The 21405-nt window shown below is 34.9% G+C and overlaps 1 protein-coding gene and 1 pseudogene across 3 annotated transcripts; both read right to left on the bottom strand.

Moving 5' to 3' along the window:
* Positions 1 to 833: 833 nt before the first annotated feature.
* Positions 834 to 4872, bottom strand: LOC130733838 (CBS domain-containing protein CBSX3, mitochondrial). 3 transcript variants are annotated; one of them, XM_057586114.1, is made up of 6 exons: positions 4715 to 4872; positions 2858 to 3124; positions 2677 to 2758; positions 1774 to 1847; positions 1291 to 1351; positions 834 to 1182 (listed from the first exon to the last, which is right to left on the bottom strand). In XM_057586114.1, exons 2-6 carry the CDS (start codon positions 3113 to 3115, stop codon positions 1040 to 1042), a joined length of 618 nt encoding a protein of 205 aa, XP_057442097.1. In that variant the 5' UTR covers positions 3116 to 3124; positions 4715 to 4872; the 3' UTR covers positions 834 to 1039. The 3 variants fall into 3 exon arrangements, with proteins under 3 accessions (XP_057442097.1, XP_057442098.1, XP_057442099.1); XM_057586115.1 differs by having other exon boundaries at positions 2858 to 3144; positions 4715 to 4867; XM_057586116.1 differs by lacking the exon at positions 4715 to 4872 and adding an exon at positions 4493 to 4689.
* An 11094-nt stretch (positions 4873 to 15966) lies between these two features.
* Positions 15967 to 20646, bottom strand: LOC130728032 (uncharacterized; annotated as a pseudogene).
* Between the last annotated feature and the right edge of the window lie 759 nt (positions 20647 to 21405).

Genomic DNA, 21405 nt, shown 5'->3' with positions numbered 1-21405 from the left:
TCCAAATAAATTAATCTATTTTCAAGATTGGAAAAATTTGGTTGAAATATTAACTTGTCATGAAATGATTAATGAAAAAAGTTATGTGGTTAATGATTTACCTTTTTACGTGAATGATATTTTAAGACGACTTTTGACACTTTTATGATATATGTCAATTTTTTCACTAGTTATTGGAAGCTCTGTTTGATTTCACACTGAATCACACGTAACGTAGACCGAACCTCTCATTCTTTTGTGTTCGAAGCTTTGGTATGTGTTAACCTAATCCACTTCCGTTGGCTATAAACCTAAACACACACTTAATTTGAGCAAATAAAATTAGAGATCAAAATCATGCATTCCTTAAACTATAGAAACCATAAGAATAATGAAGCATTTATTTTTTAGTTCACTCCAATTAACACATATTCAAAAGCATTATTACACATTACCAATTGTTGAACATTATAGGAGCTTTCGTGGTCCATTGGGATGAATTGACTTTCAGTTTGCATCCAGAAAAATAAAAACATAGCCCAAGTTGTGTATTTAAAGAGTGAAAGTGGTGTCTTTTTACTAAATAAAAAGGTGTGTGATGCTAATGTACTCTTTTAAAAGAGATCGATAGTGGGAGTACATTGACATCTCCCTATCTATTTATCTATATATAGACACACACTACGCACTATATGCTTTCATTCTGAATAATTCAAAACGCTTGCTTCTATATAATTCAAAAAGTTGCATCTTCAATTGCTTCATAGTAACATGAATTGCAACACAACAGCCATCATTTGCAAACCGTGGAAGTTAAAGCACAATGTAAAGCAACAGAAGTACGAAATAGAACAGACATTCAAACTGCATCCAGTTGTTTGTTATTATTAACAAGCTACTCCATGAGTTAAATGATGTTCATAAAACTGAAATCCGAACAAACCGAACAGGAAACACGGTCTCTGACCAAAACATATTTACAAGCACTCAAGCTTATTACATGATCAAACTCAGCTTGAGTGCCCTTGAGGGGGTTTTCATCATCATATCATCATACAGACTAATAACCGCCCTGTATAAAAGCATTCAAGCGGTCAAGCTCCTGACGATGCTCACTGACGACCGCACGAACCACATCCCCAATGGACACCATGCCTAACATCCCCTTTCCATCAATGACAGGAATGTGTCTGATTCTGTTATCTGAAAAACCAAAATATGGGAAAGACATGAGTTACAAGCTCATGCCAGGTTATTTGATATCATTTAATCTTTCCCTCTTAATGATGCAAAAAGCTCATAAATAAATACCAGTCATCAGTTGCATTGCTCGTAGAACTCTGGTATCCGGGGTGACAGTGATAAGTTTGTTCTGCAGCCACCACATCCAAATTTTAGGAAAAGTATCATGAATGTTGAAATTGACAATGTGCAAATGTGTTGGAGATTTTTGTGTTACCCCTAAGTACTAGTACCCTGCTCAAATAGCAGCACCTACGACTGCTGAATTTTGCATTCAAATTATTCAACACAAACAAATAATACTCAGGCAATTGGTCTGGGGCACCACAAGTGCATGTTTAAAAATTCTTCTATAATTGATTTTAAAGCAAAAACGATTGAGGAGAAACTTCTGTGAGTAGCTTCGGTGAATCAAGATTGATTGAGAAGGAAAAAAAAAGCTGACCCAAACATGCTATAACTAGGGGAACCATTTAATTGTCTTAACTTATATAGCACAAAATGCAGACATGCAAAAGAGGTTTCCCTATAAAACAAGTACTACGGTCATACCTCTTCAGTCATAATATCTCCAACCTTGGTGGACTTGGATGATCTTCCCTGCACAATGATCTTCCTCAGGTAATCTGTGTAACAAGATGTCATAAAAAGAAGAACATAAATGACCCAGTGACAAAAATAATCTGCATAGAGCACTACCATTTAATTGCATCCAAGTATATTTTGATAAAACTCATACAATCATCCTCCACAATATTATGCCGTGTCATTTGCTGGACCCTTAGCTAGTTAGACAATTGCTTCTTCAATATAAATCATTCAGTCTCATCAAAGTACACACAGGTCTTTCAACACAAGAGGCATATTCATAAATGCCAAAAGCACCACTGAGTGAACATCATCTATCCTTTTGTTATTGAAAGGTCTTTCTGTCTAAATCTTTAAAGAATTATAGGGACTTCAAGTCTTAGGAGGAAAGGTTATGAGTGAGCAAGGGATGAAAGAGAGAAATTAGTTTCCCCCCTCCATATTTCTTTTTTTTTTATAACAGAAAAAATTTCAGTTGACTACTACGCATTTTCACGTTTTAAAGATATAGCACATTGACATTTTAATTCCTCACAAAAACTCTTTTCATACACACCGCTTAGTTTTAAGAGGAAATGTCTCTTTTAAATTCCTTTAGATTAAAGGACTCATGCAAATTATTCCCCAGCATCATTAACTCAATTATACCATTCATTTATCTCCACTGTTCTTGATCCAATTACATGTCCTAAATCCATTTCAATATATGATATAGTCATCATTATTCCCCAGAAGGTTTTTTTTTTTCCTTTTTGAAAAAGAAAAAAAGAACCAACAGAAGTCAACATTTTGTAAAATATAAGTAAATTTCCATTAGACAACATATAACAGTTCCGCAAAATAAAAGTTTGCATCCTTAGCAGGTACCTCTTTCTGTTATAATTCCTGCAATTGACTTCTCCTCAGCAGGTTTCACAACAACCAATGCTCCAACATTGTTCTGGGTCATCTGTAATGGATGTCAATTAAGTGAAATGCATTAATCCCATGTAAACGTACCTATAACTTTTTTGCAAAACCAATTGCAATAAAATCAAATATGCATTACCGATTTAACAGCTTCATAAACAGTATCCTCTGTGGTGCACCAAAGCCAGGAGCCATCAGCGCCTTTACCTTTTGCTTTCAAGATGTCTGCAATTGTGGTGCTCTCAAAACCATGCTCCTCAATACGAGCAGGTGAAACAGACTCATATCTTGAAAAGGCAACTGGCTTCAGTAGGGGGTTCACCATGCGAACTTGTTGCAGAACAGCATTCTTAATGACATTCCCACGTGAGAAGATTGCTCTCATTCCTCCTTGCATGTTGATTGTCTAATAACCAGATAGTACCTCTTAGAATTCATTATACAGAAATATAATTAGGTTAAGTCTATGAATGCATATATTCATGGGAGAAAAAGTGATAAGCTTTGAGCTCTACAAAGAATTGCACACAGGGCACAGGAAGTCAGGAACCAAGTATAGGCATATAAGTCAATTCACTAGGGAAAAGAAGTGGTTTTGTAGCCACAGAATCTATTATTTAAATTAGACTCTGATACTGCATACCTTGTCAAGTCATCAACCCCAAAAAAAAATATACTAATGATCTCATAAAATAAAACTTGACCAGTGTTGCAATATACTAATATCAGATTGCAAAAAAGCTAGACTGCACCAATTTAAGAAAACATCATGCAGATGCCAAAAAACCCAGTATATGTATCGGTTTCACTTAGTAGTCTTCACCACAATCAGTTGTGTAATAGTTACTGTTGCATCCGAGTTGCTTCTAGTGATAAGGGCTCATAGTAAATTGCATAACTGTGCCAAATTTATATCTTTTTTATTATGATGCTCAGAGAACATGTAGCTATCAACAGGAGAGAGAAAGAGAGAGGCTAAGAGTATGTTTGGACTTTGGATATGTTTTTGCAAGTCCAGAATCATTTCTCCTATAGTAGAAGCAACAAATAGTAGCTTTGCATTCTAGTTATACATGACAATCGATTCTGGCTGGGTGTGGAGTTTCCTAACATGCTATAAAACCAATTAGTACTTAAGTACAAGCATTTCAAAAGATTGTACAGCTAATAACCCAATTCATAAAGTCCAAGAAATGGCTCAAAAATACCCATAAACCACAAAGATTCCCACAAATAATAATATTTCCAAGTGCAAAAGAAGATGAAAGGAATCTCTGCTCCAATTGTCTAAATATAAGAAATCTGTTGATTCATTAAAAAAAACCTCAAACTTGAAAAGTGAGGGATGCAAGAGAACATCACCTCCAAGTCACAAGTATCAGAAGCTGAAAAGATGTCAAAAGTATAAATTAAAAAAAAAAATGAACAGAAGCAGAAGCAGAAGCTAAGGATTCCTATCCCCTAATTAATTGCACCTCTCACTCTCCTCTTTTTTTTTATTCAGTGATCATTAATGCTTCATGGATAATATCAAGCTCAGTTAAACCAAACTGGTCCCCAGAAACCAAAACAATCAAATTAGTTCATCACCACACACCACAGCCCCACAGACATCAGCATCAACAAAACATCAATAAACTAAAATCAAATCCACACAAAAAAATCCTTCATTTTTCATTTCAAAACCCTGATTTGATCTCTATAAATTAAATTTAAACAACTAAGCATGGACCCATAAGACTTAATGATCACCCAAAAGAACAAACATATCAACCTGATTCTCCAGTCAGATTTTTCAGAATCAGAGCTCAAAAAAGCTCAGATCCTTCATGTAACAACCATGCAAATCCAAGAGCCACAGTACACAAACAAATAAGGATGCAAATATCATAGAAAAATGGATAAAAACAGAAGATTGTGCATGCAAAAATCAAAAACTAAGAGAAAAATGGAAGTGTGAAAAATTGAAACTTGATGAGAGAAAAGGAGAGAGTACCAGAAAGTGAATTGAGGGTTGAGAATTTTTGTGGGTGAGAGTGAGAGCGGCGTCCAAATACAATGGCTAAGCACTGTCCTGTGAACACTGACAAACACTTGAACTGTTCCTCAGATCTCACAAAAACCGTGAGAGTGGGGCCCGCTCTATTGTTTTGGATCATGACATTATCCATACTAGTAATAATAAGTTAATAACTATATCTAGCAAATTTTGTGTGTCATAAATTAAAATTAATTTTTAAATATGTTATAACTTTTTTTTTCTCTATCAGAAAATTAATACTCTATCCGTTCCTAAATAACGCACTTAAAGTTTGTTGCACAAGTATTAAGAAATAACAATTAATGTTCTTGTTTTATTAAAATTACAATCTAACTTCCCACTATACACTTTATCTTTCATATTAACTCTAACTTTTCAACTTTTCTACCACAAATAAATGAAGGGTACAATTGGTAAAATATAATTAATGTTCTCTTGAACTTTGTAAAGTGGCAGATAATTAGGAACAAAATTCAACTAGAAATAGTGTCAGTTATTTAGGAACGGAGGAAGTAAAAGAAGAAAAACACACTATAGAACCAGCGGTTCAGCAGGATTGCTTCGAGCTTCACACCAAATCTATCAACGACTGATGGTTGCTGGTGGGCTACGAGCGACTTATTTTAGAATTAGTTTTAAGTTTTAACTATAAAATAAAATTAATTTTAAAATAAAACTATAAATTATAATTGTTTGTTATTAATCTAATCAATTGTAAGATTTCATGATAAGATTTGATAATGTAATTTAAAAAAATAGTTATTCTCATGATAATATCTAAATATAAATTACTTTTTTTGAAACACTTTTATTATAATTAATTTTGTATTTGTATTCACAATTAATTCATACAATGTTCATCCAAATACGCATATATTTTTTTATTATTGCAATTTGCAAGTAGGTATGTGAGTCATAAATAGTGACAGAAGCATCTTTTTTTTAGGGAAGTGACAGAAACATCTTATTTGTTGTTAGTGTGACTTATGTTCGGCTTTTATTAAAGTCTTAGACAAAAATTAAAACTGGCAAGGAATCTTCATAAATTAAATTATTTATTTTGAACCTTATCTAACTATGATGTGACTTTATACACTCAGCTTACATAAAATCTTTAGATAAAAAAATACCTGCAAGGAATCTTCACGATTTTTTAAGCAAACGGTCGGTGTTAACCAAAAAATAAAATATTGCTGTTTTTGCTTTTGAAATAGGGCTTGTCTAAATGAATTAATAAAAAAACGTCCTTGTAGAGAGAGAGTTTATATACTTTCAAAAAAAAAAGAGAGAGTTTATATGTAACATTAAAGTTTTTTCTGCTTAAACCTTTGGATGGCTGGAATTGAAGAAGAAATTTAATAGAGAGAAGAGAAAGTTTTTCACTAATTTGGATGGGCACTTAAGTTTTTCACCTATTTGGGTGGCCACTTTTAGAATTTAACATTGCTTTTGTTTTTGTCATTATAGTTTGGTAAGATCAAGATATAAGTCATAGGCAAAATACTTAGGTTTTTTATTTTTAATAATGTGGAAAAATTTAGTAAAAATGGGTCTAAAAATTAAATTTGGCCTTTTTTGGGCAGTTTTGTGTAGTGAAATGGTGACGTGGTAAAGATAGTCAGTATTCCCAACTTTTTCTGCGAATGCTAATTACCCCTGCCACGTCACCATTCCACCTAATCAAACCCATAAGCCTAAATTTATTTTTTGATCCCTTTTTACTAATTATTCTTTTTTTACATTATTATAAAAAGCCAAACACTTACAAATGAAGAATATTCAAATCGTACAAAGTTTATGTAAAAAAAAATATTAAAGAGCAACCAAATAAGAAAAATTAATATTAACACTAGCTTTAACACTTTTTTTCAACACTATAATTAATTGGTTGAAATTGATGTTGAATCTATAAAAAATATGGTCTCACTTCCAATTTAGTGAGATTCATAATTTTCAACTAATAAAAGAGTGTTTAAAAAATAGTGTTAACATGAGTATTTACATCTCCAAAGCAGCACAAAGACACAATGTAAGTCTTTTTGCTTCAATTCACTTAATACATTGTAAACCTCAATGGATAAGCAAAGGAAAATTATTCATCACCACCAACAATAAAATATTGGAAATTCGGATTAGAAATGGAAGATCAAGATGGTCTGAATCTTTGTCTTGTTAATTCCATTTGCAACGTTTTTCTTCCTTGCTAATGATATTCTAACATTATGATAGCTGTGCTAACATGCTTCATAGAAACTAAAACCTTTGAATTTGTCATTACACTATGAGCTCCACATAAAACCACTAGTCAAAGCCCCATGTGAGTGGTGGTGACAAGAGAGAAACAAAGAGGGTTGGACTTGGAGGAGAGGATCAAGGTAGGCAGTGGCTAGAAGAGGCGAAGATGTAAAAAAGGAAAAAGGGGGAATCATTGAGAAAAAGGACTCTAACAAAAGATCATAGAGAGGCCATGTGGGGGAGGAAACCCCCCCGGCCCAGGGGTTGCTAAGGTATAAACATTATTTATGTATAAAGAAAGGGAAGGTAGCTCTTTCTATTTTTTTTTAACAAACTCTTTCTCAAATAAAGGAACAGAAAGACCTAGGGTGTAGAAGATCATAACATGACTGATTCAGCAGATTTGGATTCTTATATGTCCACTCATGCGGTACTTCATTGTGCAGCTTGCATTGCAAGCAAATAGATAGCCCCCGCCCGTTTGAGTCGTTGCGAGCCGGAAAGCATACCGGCAGTTTGAGTCATTTCACTAAAAAAATGTGTCAATTGTGGTGGTTAAATTTTGTAAACTACATAAATGTCAATTTTGATAACCCGCGTAAATACCTCCGACGTTTGGTATAAAATGATGGTTAACAGAAACCGCCACATCAACCCACGTATTGTGCAAGAAATAAAATGTCAGCATGATTTGGAATTAACGATGGTTGAAAACGCAACAATATATTCATATCGATTTTCAACTTGCTAATAACATCGGTCAATACCGACGTGATTTTTGCTGTAATTTTTTATTGTCGTATATTATGTTGGTTAAAACCTACGTTATATAAGAAATTATTACTATTATTATTAAATTTCTCAATTTTTCCGTTTTAATATTAGTTACTCCCCCCGTTTTAAAATAACTGTCCATTTAGAGAAAAATATATTTGTTTCATAATAATTGTCCACTTAAAATTCCGATGAAGTATTCATTGATGTTTTTCTATATAATGCCTCTATAAGAAGAATAAATGATGAGAGATAATAACACACTTTAAAGGGTAAAATATGAAAATATATATTATGTTTTAAAAAGTTAATAGAATTGATTGTATTTCTTGATATCTGTGCATCTTCTCTAGCTAAGTGGACATTTATATTGAAACAAAGGAGTAATTCAATATATTTATGAATATGGAATATTAATCCATATGGAAAAATTAGTAATTATTGATAATAATACAATTTGTTTTGATACATCGGAAAATTAACAAACAAGCGAAAGGAAACTAGGGCACAACAAGAGAATCCTTCAGCAGGAGAAGTTGAAGCTCACTCTCCGGCTGACTAATGGAGTGGACACCCGGAGCCAAGAGGTTATGGCCATGTTTAGCAAGTCAATTCGCAACGGCATTACCATCACGATGCACTCAATTAACGGTCATTCTCCAATCGCAAGCCATAATTGTCATGATTTCCTTGAGCACAAGAACCTGAGGATGGTGAAGAACAAGTTCCTGATGGGCACGGTCCAGGATTGTGACTAAATCCTCTCAATCTATATCACAAGCTACTTGTTTATACCCGTGCTCCCACGCCATTAACAGACCATCACATAAAGCCAGGGCTTCCGTTGGAAAGGCGCCACCACCGTGAGCCAAGGAAGTAAAACCCGCTAGCCAGCAACCAGCTTGTCTCGCAGCAAACCCCCACCACCCATGCAATTTGCAGCTTCACTATAACTGCCATATGTGTTGAGTTTAACAAAATCATCAGCTGGAGGACGCCAAACATTATTGAGGAGGCCCGCTCCAGTGTAGAGTTCATCAGGTTGGAGAGCATGCAAAAAATTATCATACTCGTGACACATGTTACGCCAAGCGACGTTAAGAGGCCAAGGGTGATGATCAAGCACTATATTATTCCACCACTTCCACACTCCCCATGATAATAATACATTACGCATACAGATAAATATTAATATATATATATATATGCATTAAAAATTATCAAAACTATTTTTTTTATATTAATTAAAACTATTTTTTATTCTTATATCTCTCTTCTTTACTTATTATTTAATATTTTTTATTTGTTCCTCTTATATTCTTATATCTCTTTGGATATGGCTGAAAATGGTGTGTAAATATTCACTTTTTTCTTTCTTATCTCATCACATCATGATAAAAAAAACTTCATTAAGATATGGAATTGAGACCAAGAATAACACAAAAAACTAATTAATTCGATTGACATTACTCTGAGATATGGTGATCTTCTAATATCTCATTAGCGTCCCCTTCACTTAGTAAATCGTCAACTATATCCTCCCTTAGCAGATGCAGATCATCATTGTCTTTAGAAAATTGATCAAGGTCTTGTTCTAGGTATGACACGTTCCCACAATCTTCTTTAACTTCTTGTTCTCCCATATCATACAAATATCTTTGATTCATGTGGACAACAACATTCCAGTCTTTATTTATCTCATCATTCACATAATAGACCATTTGAGCATGTAAAGCTTCAATGTACGGTTCATGTGCTTTACGATCACCCATATGCATTGATCTTGAAAATTTGACAGAAGTAAAGCCACATACATCCTTTCTAAATCCCCTATCGCTAGTGGTATTAGCCAACTTACATTTGAATAGAGTGACCCTAAACCGACCATAGTAATTAAGCTCAATGATATCTTCTGATATGCCATAATATGACAAATTTGCTTCCCTAATACTTCTATCAGAATTACTAGCACCACATGATGTTGAAGAAGTTATAAAAACTCAACTATTTTGGATTTTCAACTCTTACTCTCTAGTCACTGTTCGGAATTTGAACCCATTAATATTGAGTGCATAAAATCTTTTGGCTTGTAAGGTTGGGCCTTTAGCAAGAAACTTGAGATCATGGGAGATAGTACTCGAAATGTCTAGGTTCATAGGCTATGCTTGACACGTTTAGCTGATAAGCTAGCTGAAAGCTGAAAAGCTAGCTGATAGCTGAAAGCTGAAAGCTGATAAGCTAGCTGAAAGCTGATAGCTGATAGCTGAAAAGCTACGTAATTTGAACAAAAGTGTTTGGTAAAACTAGTTGTTGAACAAGCTGAAATTGTAAAATGACATAAAATGACATACTTGTATAATTTTTTTTATATTTAACATTACTTTATTTTCACATTAATACCTATATGATATTAATATTAAAATTATTATAAATTTTTAAATTTCACTCAAATTATTTATCATCTTAAAAATATAATATTAATTTTTACTTATTTACTTTTCTATATTTTTATTAAATTAAATAGAATAAAACAAATAAATTGTAATTTATAATATAAAATTATTTATTTTATTCTGAAGTAGTAATTATTTCTGTGCGGGAACGATGTACATATGAGACAAGTGTGATAACTGATAAATAAATAAGTTTTTTTTTGTACATCGGAAAATGGTAGGTAAATAGGTTTAGTAGAAAACATATAAGGCTAAAGGTGAAATTTTGATAAAATAGTAAGGATAAAAATGAGAATATATTTAATAAGCTATAAGCTTTAAGCTTTAAGCTACTGAAATAAGCTCCTTCACCAAACATTTTTATAGAGCTTTTAAGCTAGTCAAATAAGCTTTAAACTAGTCAAATAAGCTATAAGCTAGCTGAAATAGCATGCCAAACATAGCCATAATCTAAAACAAAAATGAATGAATGTCATAATAGTTTATTCAAATTTAAAATTTCATCCCAATTTTATTACACCTTTCAACGTACCCTTCGGGGAAACCAATCCATGAGGTCTTTATTAACAATCCTATCTATCTCTACAGATGTACGCATTCGTCCCGTTGATCGCCTCCACAAATGATCCTTAAATTCACTTTGTAAACAATTGCAATCAATATAACAATTTAATAAGAGGTGATTTAGAGTTTGCACAAGATATAACACTGGAATATTATTCACTCTATGTAAGGCTTAACTTGAGGACTATTAAATAACACATATCGATGTGCTTGAGTTTTCTCCATAGTAGACAAGTTAAAGGTTGAGAAAGCACCCGCTACTTTAATACATGAGCGAAAGATTGAGAATTAGTAAATTGGAAGGGAAAATAGATTTTCCTTAAAGAATAACCTCAAATAATAAGATGAATACATTTCAATAGGATAGATCCGGTGATAGTGCACTGGGCCTCCATATTTTGCATCACAAACTAGATGAGTAGTCAAGTGAACATTATTTTTTAAAGAATAAATGATGGAATAACATTTCTAATTGACAAAGAGTGAGAATGATTCCTGAAGCTTATCAAGATCTAAGGGACTTAAAGTTTTGGTAATTGTTGGAAGAATGAGCTCAATTCATAAAAATCTGCATTATCTCCATCACACATCTTGTCATCCAATTCATCAAAATGCTCAGAAGTCTCACCGAGCTCATTGACATTCTGCCCAACAAACCCAAATGCCTCATTTATCATGTTTTCTATTGGATCTTGAGGCTACAAAATATCTTCTACGGCATGTGTTTGTTCAAAAGCCCCAGATTCAATTATATATGTTTGATCCTTCACCATACCAATTCAAAAATTTGAAATTTTGAGAGAAAGGTCTACAAGTTAAGTGCTCTTGAACTATATCCCTTGTTTTCCACTTCTTGCAACCACAATTTGAACATGGACACACAATTTTACAGCCCCCACGACACACAATTTTACATAAACGCAAAGTCCAAAAATTTAGTAAACCCATCAACATATTCATCCGTATTTTGCGGTTTCCTAATCCATGACATATTGATTGGCATGACTACAAATGAATGTAATAAAAATTGCAGCATAGTAACTACAACATTGGAAGACTAGCATCTAGCATAATATATCCACAAATACATATAAAAAAAAAAGAGTAAAAGGAAGAAGAGGGAAACAAATGTAAGTATTCTAGCATCTATTGAGGAGTTAGAAGAATCCCTCTTAGAGTGATTAGTCACATGTGAAGACTTAATAAGAAGAGTGAAACAGATGCAGGACAACCTTATAGTTAGAGGTAAAGGTAGACTACTAAGAAAAAAATCTAATTGAAGAACCACTCACATGTTCGATTACTGCATCATTGGACTTACAATTCATGTAAAGAATAAAAGAGATAAAGGGAGAGGAGAGAAGCATACAATTTACAGATTAGAGGACTTACAATTCATGTGAAACCAAACTGAAAAAACTCAAAGGCATTCATTCATAAAAGCATCTCCAATGCAAGGTTGCTAGTTGGATTGCTTAAACTCCATTTTGGTGGGGTTAAACTGTCACATATGATTTAAGCAACTCATAAGCAACCCATGCAAATTTCACTCCAGTCACAGTTGCTTATTTTACTTTTAGTTGAGTCATACTATACCCCATATATTTATATTTTTTTAGTTCCACCAAGCATGATTTAAATTTAAACATTTATAACAATATTGTATTTAAGTTATATTATCTAATTTTTCAATTAACATATTTCTAAATCATGCTCAAATTATAACAGCATAATTTCTGACGTATCAAAAAAAATTATAACAGCATAACAAATTCAATTTCTTTTTTCAAATATAACAAAACGGTTTAAAAAAAATATAACAAACTGACTATATATTTCAATTTGATTTTAAAAAAACTATATATTTCAACTTATCTTTTTTTTTTTTTTGGTACAATATTCAATTTATCTGATTCTTTTTTTCTTAATTTGGGCCAAAATCCATTAACACATTCACTAAAAAAGTCCATTACCGTTTCTCCCACAAAAAAACCATTCTTTTATGCCCAAATTAAACCTAAAACCAAATGATTACTAATCCTCACCATTCATTCACTCAGTCGTTCCTCTCTCACACATTCCTCACTTTCTCTCATCAGTCATCACCCTTCCTCCGATCGAAGCCTTCTCTCTTTCTTTCTCACTCTTCCTCTTCACGGATCGAGCCTCCTCTTCTCTGTTCGCCCCCATCACAGGTCGAGCCTCTTCTTCGTTCCCAACCCAGAGTTAGCAAAAACCCAGGTTCAGAGGACATGCAAGTTCCAGATCGGAGATCGGAGGTTCCAGTCATCAGATCATATATCCTCTCCACTGTCAAGTGACATGCAAGCTGCCATCTCCGGCGCCATCACAGAGTGAAGCTGTCATCATCATCTTTACATTGTATTTTGTGTAATTTTTTTTATTTGTTTCAACAATTTGTATTTTAAATCTCTTATTGTTTCATCTTCATTCCTCTTGTGTAATATATTTCGAAATTTTGGATATTTTTGCTTCTGTTGGACTATTTTATGGATTTCCTTGCACTGTTGAATTCTGCCTCTTCGTTGATCTTTGCTTCCCTCTTCTTTTAACTAGAATTTTGTTGCTGAATGGGGCCAGGCAGCAAATTAAGGAACGTTGCTTATTTAAGGAACGTTGCTTAGCTTTGAGCTTTAAGCAACGCCATATCAGCAAGCTCCAATGGAGCAGAAAAATAAGGAACGCATCTTATTTTAAGCAACCATGCTAAGCAACCTCCGTTGGAGTTGCTCTAAGAAGAAGAAGAAAAAGCATAAAATTGGCTATAATAGTTACACCTTTTTTAACTTATTCAAGATCAAAATTTAACAAGTTATTACATGTCAAGCAACAGAGACAAATTAGTAAACTTTCAAATTAACATGGCATTCCTATGTCAATTACGAATATTTAATTATCAAGTTAACTTTGCGAGAAAGCAACAGTGCTCTCTGATTTTTAGAACATATCTCCATAACTTGATCTCAATAACCTTTTGTACCACATAATTTGCAAATTGGTCTTTCACCATTGTCTACACTGAAAATCCATGGTTTAGTGAGCAAGAGTATCAAACCCAATGCTTTAGTCACACCAATTATAAATGAACCTATTAGTTGCATAACTCACTTTTAAGAAGCAGTCACAATGGAGGAAAACAAGAATCAAAGACTGGATGACACTGGTTATGTATGAGCTATATGATATACATTATTAAGGTACCATAGTTGAAGTTGAAAAAATAATAAAAATTGAACTTTTCAGTGAAAGTAAAACTGCAAGCTTGGTACGGTGACAGTAAGTGAAAGATTAGTCTCACGACTATTAGACTATATACAATGGTTTGTTTAAATTACACACTCTCAACACCACTTTTCCTCTTCCCAACACTCCACATCATCTTCTCTCTCCAATTCAACACTCTCTCAACTTTTACCTACTCCAATGGTTTTTCATTCAACACCGTACCCCACCACTCACCCTACCCCACCACTTTTTTATTTCATATTTTTATTTAATTGGCTTAATACATCAGAAGGCCACTGTAATTGTAAAGGAAATCAAATCTAGGGCCTAGAAAATTTTTGCATCAAATTGGGTCCCTAGGAAAAAAAATTTAATTCAATTAAGGCCAAAGTGTGCCAGCCCTCAATTTGTCCCAGTCATCAATACCACGTGGCTTTTATTATTATTTTTTGATTAAAAAAATTAAAAAAATAATTTTTAATTCCAACTCAATTAAATAATCAGAAAAAAATTAAAAACTTAATAAAAACCTAATCTAATAATCCCTTAACTAAACAATCTAATAATCTAAATAATAAACTAATCTAATAATACATAAACCCAGAAACACATAATCAATTTCCAGCAATATCTTGAAGAAACCCAGCAAAATCTTGATCCAACAACAAATGCTACCTGTAAGGAGAAAACATGCTACTGGCAGTAGCAACAAATTCAAAGGGTTGGAATTCAACAACACTTTTATGCCTACAACCAGATTAGTGAACCAAACCTCCTCACCCAAACCCTCCTCCACCTGCAACAAGATCTGTGAGCCCCACCCCCACCTTCAACCAGATCAGTGAACCCCAACCCCACCCCACCCCCATCTGCAACCAAATCTGAGGACCCACTTCCGATAACGTGTTGGTGGTTCTGATCTTCATCGCGGTGGCGTTGTATCTGGTGAACCGGAACAAGGGTTTAATCTAGAGGAGCGTTTCGGTTCTGAAGCATTTGTGGGAGCAGACTCGATTCTGCAAAATGTGAAGCTCCTTCTCCGCGTGGCTAGTGGTGGCGCTCGTCATCTCTGTGCTTCTCTCTCTCAGGAACCCCAAATCCACACCAAACGAAAATCAGAACAGGATTATTTGGGTGGGTATGGTGGCGGTGGGGTTGAGGTTGAGGTTGGGGTTAGGGGTCGGGTTGAGGTTGAGGTTGCGGGTGGGGAGGTGAGGTTGCGGGTGGGGTGGGGGTTGAGGTTGAGGTTGGGTTGCGGGTGAGGATGCAGGGTAGGGTGGGGAATTGGATGATGATGATGAGTTTTTTTTTCCCTGTTGATAAATTTTTTTTTTAAAGTGTTAATAGGGTTAATTAAAGAGGATGAGGAAATGTATCAGGGATTGGATGATGATGATAAAGATTTTTTATTAAGTTTTTAAAATTTTTTTTCTGATTAAATTATTGAGTTGGAATGAAAAATAAATTTTTTAATTAAAAAATAATAATAAAAGCCATGTGGTATTGATGACTGGGACAAAATTGAGGGCTGGCACACTTTGGCCTTAATTGAATTAAAAAAAATTTCTTAGGGACCCAATTTGATGCGAAAATTTTTCAGGCCCTGGATTTGATTCCCTTTACAATTACAGGGGCCTTCTGATGTATTAAGCCTATTTAATTTTATATTTTTTTTTTATTATTTACATAAAATTACAATTATTGTTTTAAATTAAATTAAAACAATAAACACTTAACAATTTAATTTTTTTTAAATATAGACAAGAATTTATTTTTATTTCCTTAACTTAAAATGGAAGACAACAAAATAAGCACACAATAATTTATTTTATTTTCTTAACTTAAAATACAAGACAACAAACTAAGCACACAACACACAAATAACGTAATTAGTACGATACAAATCATCTTCAATCACGAAAATTTTGCAAACTTTGTCCATATGTGCTTCACTAGATCTGCTTGCAGTTCGTGATGAACATTCGAATCACGCAACTCGGATCTAGCACGCACATGATTTGCAAAAGCGGGTAACACCTCGGCCGAGTATGGTTACGGTGTACTAGATCCACCTTCCCCAGATTGCTCAAAATCGGTCCAACGTTGAGCATATGAATCTCGTTCATCCTCAACAATCATATTATGTAATATGATGCATGACCTCTGTAAGACCTCGAATTAAATAATTAGATTATTTATTTACTTTCATCGTGTTGATTAATTAAGTAATTATATTTTATTGTTTTATGTTATTTTCATGACTCGAATCCTATTACGAGTCACGAAAACTATTTATATAATAATTAAGTTCAGATTATGTTTAAGGTTGACACTGTAGTCAGCTTAAGTAATAGCAGGAGTCATATTCGCACCCGATTATAGTCGAGAGTGTCCGAAAAAGGCTATATCATTATCCACTCCTAGAGCACTGTTAAAGAGAATTTTAGAATTGAAGGGAGAATAAGAACCTCTAGGTATTTCTTTTCATGACCAGTGTTTCAATACGAAACCCTGGACTGTACGCTTGTTAGGTTTTGCTTCCCGGAAGTCCGTCGAAGCTAGACTTTAACTTCTTGGGGACTTTAATTAAGACCCTGAATGAAGATTTTTTCTATTCGGAGCTTCTAACGAAGTTTCCATCCGCGATGTCACAATTCTTTCAGCAATTGCGACATTTCTTCAGAAGGAAGTTTCTTCATCCGACGTCAACTGCAAAAAGTATTTTTTCGGCGTATTTTGGCCAATACTGAGTTTATATCGTTTTCTTCAATTTTGAGAACTTCATTTTGAGTTATGGCATTCTGTCGCCAGATATTCACTTCTTATTGTTAGACGGAAGTACCAGAATGACCGGTTTTGGAAAACCTCGAAGTTTACTTTTTCGACGTCCGCTATAAAAGGCGTGAAATGAGAAAATATCTCATTTCCCACCAACTAGAGAGAGAGGCCGCGGGTTTGTAGAGAGAGAGGGAGAGGATTTCTTCGCGAGTTCTTGTCCGATCGTCCTGATTTCAGAAGCTACGCGTAGGCACAGAGGTAAGGATGCTTAATCTTACTTCTATTTCTGCTTTCTGTCGGCTTATTCTATCTATCTCTGTGCTCAAATTTTTGAGCTTTTTGTAAAAATGTCTGATTACCTCGATTTTTATTTCCAACTATCTTCTACTACAACCCAACATGCTATAATCACTGTCGGATCGTTCGGATTTTCACCGAGTCGCCGTAGATCTGAAAAACTGACTAAAAACTCATTTTCTTCACATGTGCTTACTTTATTATCAAAAAGTCGCAACCAAGCTTAGTACCGTTGAGATTAAGTGCTATATACGTCGTTGTGAACAATCCCATCCATTTTGTTTTTCAGAATTTCAACTTTGAGTTTTTGGTCATTAATTCTGGACCAAAATACCCCTAAGTCGTATTTTCAGTCGTTAAAAATTTCTGAGAGTTTCCCTGGCCTAGATATCACCTACGAATACCTAGGAATTATATTAGATCGAAGAAAAGTTCGGAAACCCTATTTTCTAAAGTGGCCGAAACTTTTTGGTGCTGTACCGTGTCCAAAAATAGTTTTTGGGTTAGTATGGCCTGAGCCATAGCGTAGCCCTTTCCGTTGTCGAAATTTTGGCTGTGGTTTCGTGTCATTCCGAGTTCTGTAGCTCGAGTTATGCGTGTTTTAGCGAACGAAGTCTCCGTTGTCCGTTCGTGCCTAAATGTCGAACTCTAGAGCTTCAAAAGCTTCTTTTCGGGTTTTGATAGTGTTATTAGTTGTATTGTTTCTTAGCGACTAAGCAATGATACTTTGCTTAAGGTTTGGAACGAGTTGAGCTAAGGAAAGAGACTTTGGAGCAATTGGTGAGGTTTCACAACGGAGGAGGACGCCCGGGGAACTTGCTGAGTTCGGGAGCTTTATTTTGGATTGGACTGAGATGTTGAGCTTGGATGGAGAAATTGGCTAAGGTAAGGGTAACTCAGTTTTAGCGTGTCTTGAGTCTTGCCTGCTTTTATCGCACTGCCTGCGTTTGAGATGAAGATGTTTATATTGATTGCATTGGATTATGATTATTATGCTTGCAATGTTGTATGCTTGCTTATGTTGACTGTTTCTGAGACTTGTGCCAAATGTTTTCTGAAGGCTTCGACCGAGTAAACTTATTGAGACGTGTGTCTCCGTTTTCTGAGAGGCTTCGGCCGTTTACTGGTTTCTGTCATTGAACTGAGCTGGTATGCATTGAATTGATTTATGTTTGTCGATAATATGAATAACATGTGATTATCTTGATTTGATTATGGAATTTGGGATTGTTGTTTGAGCGACTACTGAGTTGGATGAGATGTTTTGATTTCCTTTAAGTGGCAATGAGGTAGGGTGTGGTCCCGCGTGATTGTCCCATTCTTCGAGACGTTATACAGTGGCGATGAGGTGGGGTGTGGTCCCGCGTGATTGTCCCATCTTGCGAGATGTCCTAAAGTGGCGATGAGGCGGGGTGTGGTCCCGCGTGATTGTCCCGTCTTGCGAGACGTTATTGATCGATCCATTTTGGTTGCAGTATATAGTTGCATCATAGGGGAATAGTATTTGCTTCTGATGTTTTGGTTGATAGTTGATTTGATGTTATATTGTTGAGGTTGTCGATATCTGATTTGATGTTATATTATTGAGGATTGTTGATATCTGATTTCATGTATATTGTTGAAGTTGTTGATATCTGATTTGATGTTATATTTTTAAGGTTGTTGATATCTTATTTGAGTTTATTGTCATATGATTTGATTTTATATTGTTGAAGTTGTCGATATCTGATTTGATGTTATATTGTTGAGGATTGTTGATATCTGATTTGATGTATATTGTTGAAGTTGTTGATGTCTGATTTGATGTTATATTTCTAAGGTTGTGGATATCTGATTTGAGGTTATTGTCATATGATTTGATTTTATATTGTTGAGGTTGTGGATATCTGGTTTGATTTTATGTTGTTGATTTTGCTGATATCTGATTTAAATCTATGTTGTTGATATCTGAATTAAATTTAGGTTGTTGGATATATGTCGTTAACTATCTTGAATTAAGTTGCTAGCTTATGTACCATGTTACGCACTTAAACTTTGATAGCATGCTTTTCCCTTTTATACGTGGTAATTGCATGGAGTTAACCCTTTTTGCTTGCTACTTGTTGTTTGGGCGCTTAACGCTATTAGGCGATGAAGAATCTTCGATGGGCTTAACCTTTGTGCGAGTGGAGATGAGGACTTGAAGAACTGCGGATGACTCGAAGAATAGAGTCGGGTGTAGGGCTAGAGCCTTGGGTTAGAGAGCTTTCCGTTATTGGTTTAAGCTCGCATAATGATTTTAGAAATTTATATTTGGGGTTTCGGGTACTCGCCTTGTTCAAGGTTTGATGTAAATCCCTTTGTAGTTGGGAGTATGCATGACATGTTTTGGAAATACATTTGAAAAGAAAAAATATACTCGTGTTTATACATTCTTTTGGAAAACATTGCATATTTACCTTATCAGATTGTTACGGTAACCCCATGAAATTCGGGGTGTTACAACCTCATAATGATACCCAAATCAGCTATGTCCCACAAACGAGCTGGTTCACAGATAATTTTAAAACGAGCTTGAAGCACTCCAAATGCACGTTCGATGTCCTTCCAATATCCCTCCTGATATTTTGCAAATAACTTATCGGGTTCACTTTGAGGAAGTCTAATCGATTTGACGAAAGTTGGATAAGAAGGGTAGATATCATCAGCTATATAGTATGCCATATTATAGGGACGTTGATTCACAAAGAAATTCACACTTGGAGCCTTTCCCTGTTCCACGTCATCAAACACTGGTGACCGATCTAGAACGTTTATATCGTTCAACGTTCCCGAACATCCAAAAAAGGCATGCTAGATCCATAGATCATGAGTTGCAACTGCTTCAAGAATAACTGTTGTGGTTCCCTTATCCCCTCTAGCAAACTGATCTTCTCATTCTTTAGGACAATTTTTCCACTCCCAGTGCATGCAGTCAATACTCCCGATCATGCCTGGGAACCCCCGCATTTCACTAACATGTAGTATTTTTTGCATGTCATCTTCGGTTGGTGCTCTAAGGTACTCTTGCTCATACAATCGTATGATTCCTTTACATAATCTACGTAAACACTCCAGTGCTGTAGTACCTCCTATTTTGATGTACTCATCGACTGCATCTGCTGCCACACCATATGCTAACATTCGCATTGTTGTGGTACATTTTGTTAAGGGTGATATACCTTCTTTATTGGCTGAATCAACTCGCTGGGTGAAGTAGTTATCACTACTTGAAAGGTCCGCAACGATTCGAAGGAAAACATGTTTTTGCATCCGGTACCGATGACGAAACATTGCATCGTCATATGTAGGCTCATTGGCAAAGTAGTCGTCAATTAGCATTTGGTTTGCCGCTGCATGATCTCTACTGACATATTTTCTACTACGAGGTGCACTATCTTCCAATATTTTGTTTCGACGCTCTCTAAATCGGTTGAGTATATAAGCTTCTTCAAGTTCAGAATTTTGAAGGTATGTTGCCATATCAAAAGGAAATTCAAAAGGATATTCAGATGGATCCATTTGTTGTGAAATTTGAAGTAGATTGGAAGAGATTTGAGATATTGGTACATCAATTGATCTATGAATCCATATATATAAGTACATTGAATGGTGGACACTGGCGGATTCGAAATAAGTTATCAACTAGAGTTAATAATCGGAAAATGACTAGATTTGAATTGAGTGGAACATATTCAAACACAATAACCCATACATTAAAGCCAAACACTACAGACTTGACACCACTGACAAATTACTAAAGCAAACAATACAGACTTGACACCACTGGCAAATTATTAAAGCAAACACAACAGACTTGACATCACTGACAAGTTTGACCGAATACAGAAAAATACTCGATTGAAATTAATTTCCAAATAGCTCTTGAGACAACTGCTTCAACAGCTCTTTCTTACGGTCATCGAGATGCTCTTCGGAACTTAGCTTTAGATACAAATTGATTTTCATCAATTGGTTAGTCTCTTCTTGCACCGATGCTATCTTCTCCAATCGTACAAGCTCTTTCTCCTTGAAGTGTTTGAATTCAGCCCAACCTTTGTCCACCTCCTCCAAGGCAGCTTCTCTACTTTTCTTTTTATTCCTTTTTTTAGCTGCCTCCGTACCCATTGGACGAGGAATTGATCCTATAGAGGTTGAGCCACATGCATCACTGTCGTGAGATCTCTTAGATCCACTACTTACTGAGCCACCATTTCCTCCTACTTGACTAGAAAAACGTGGTTGCTCACGCTTAGCGGCATCATAAGCGCCAATCCATTT

This window comes from Lotus japonicus, chromosome 1 (assembly GCF_012489685.1).
Source record: "Lotus japonicus ecotype B-129 chromosome 1, LjGifu_v1.2".
Taxonomy (NCBI): domain Eukaryota; kingdom Viridiplantae; phylum Streptophyta; class Magnoliopsida; order Fabales; family Fabaceae; genus Lotus; species Lotus japonicus.
The sequence above is the reverse complement of the archived record's forward strand: the minus strand, read 5'-3'. Positions and strand labels throughout refer to the sequence as shown.

What these genes read in the sequence shown, in the direction of transcription:
- LOC130733838 (XM_057586114.1), bottom strand. Translation starts at nt 3,115, where the DNA reads ATGCAAGGAGGAATGAGAGCAATCTTCTCACGTGGGAATGTCATTAAG. An exon ending in TTTATGAAGCTGTTAAATCG is followed by an intron (nt 2,759 to 2,857) that starts GTAATGCATATT and finishes CATCCATTACAG; the next exon opens with ATGACCCAGAACAATGTTGG. An exon ending in AGGAATTATAACAGAAAGAG is followed by an intron (nt 1,848 to 2,676) that starts GTACCTGCTAAG and finishes CTTGTTACACAG; the next exon opens with ATTACCTGAGGAAGATCATT.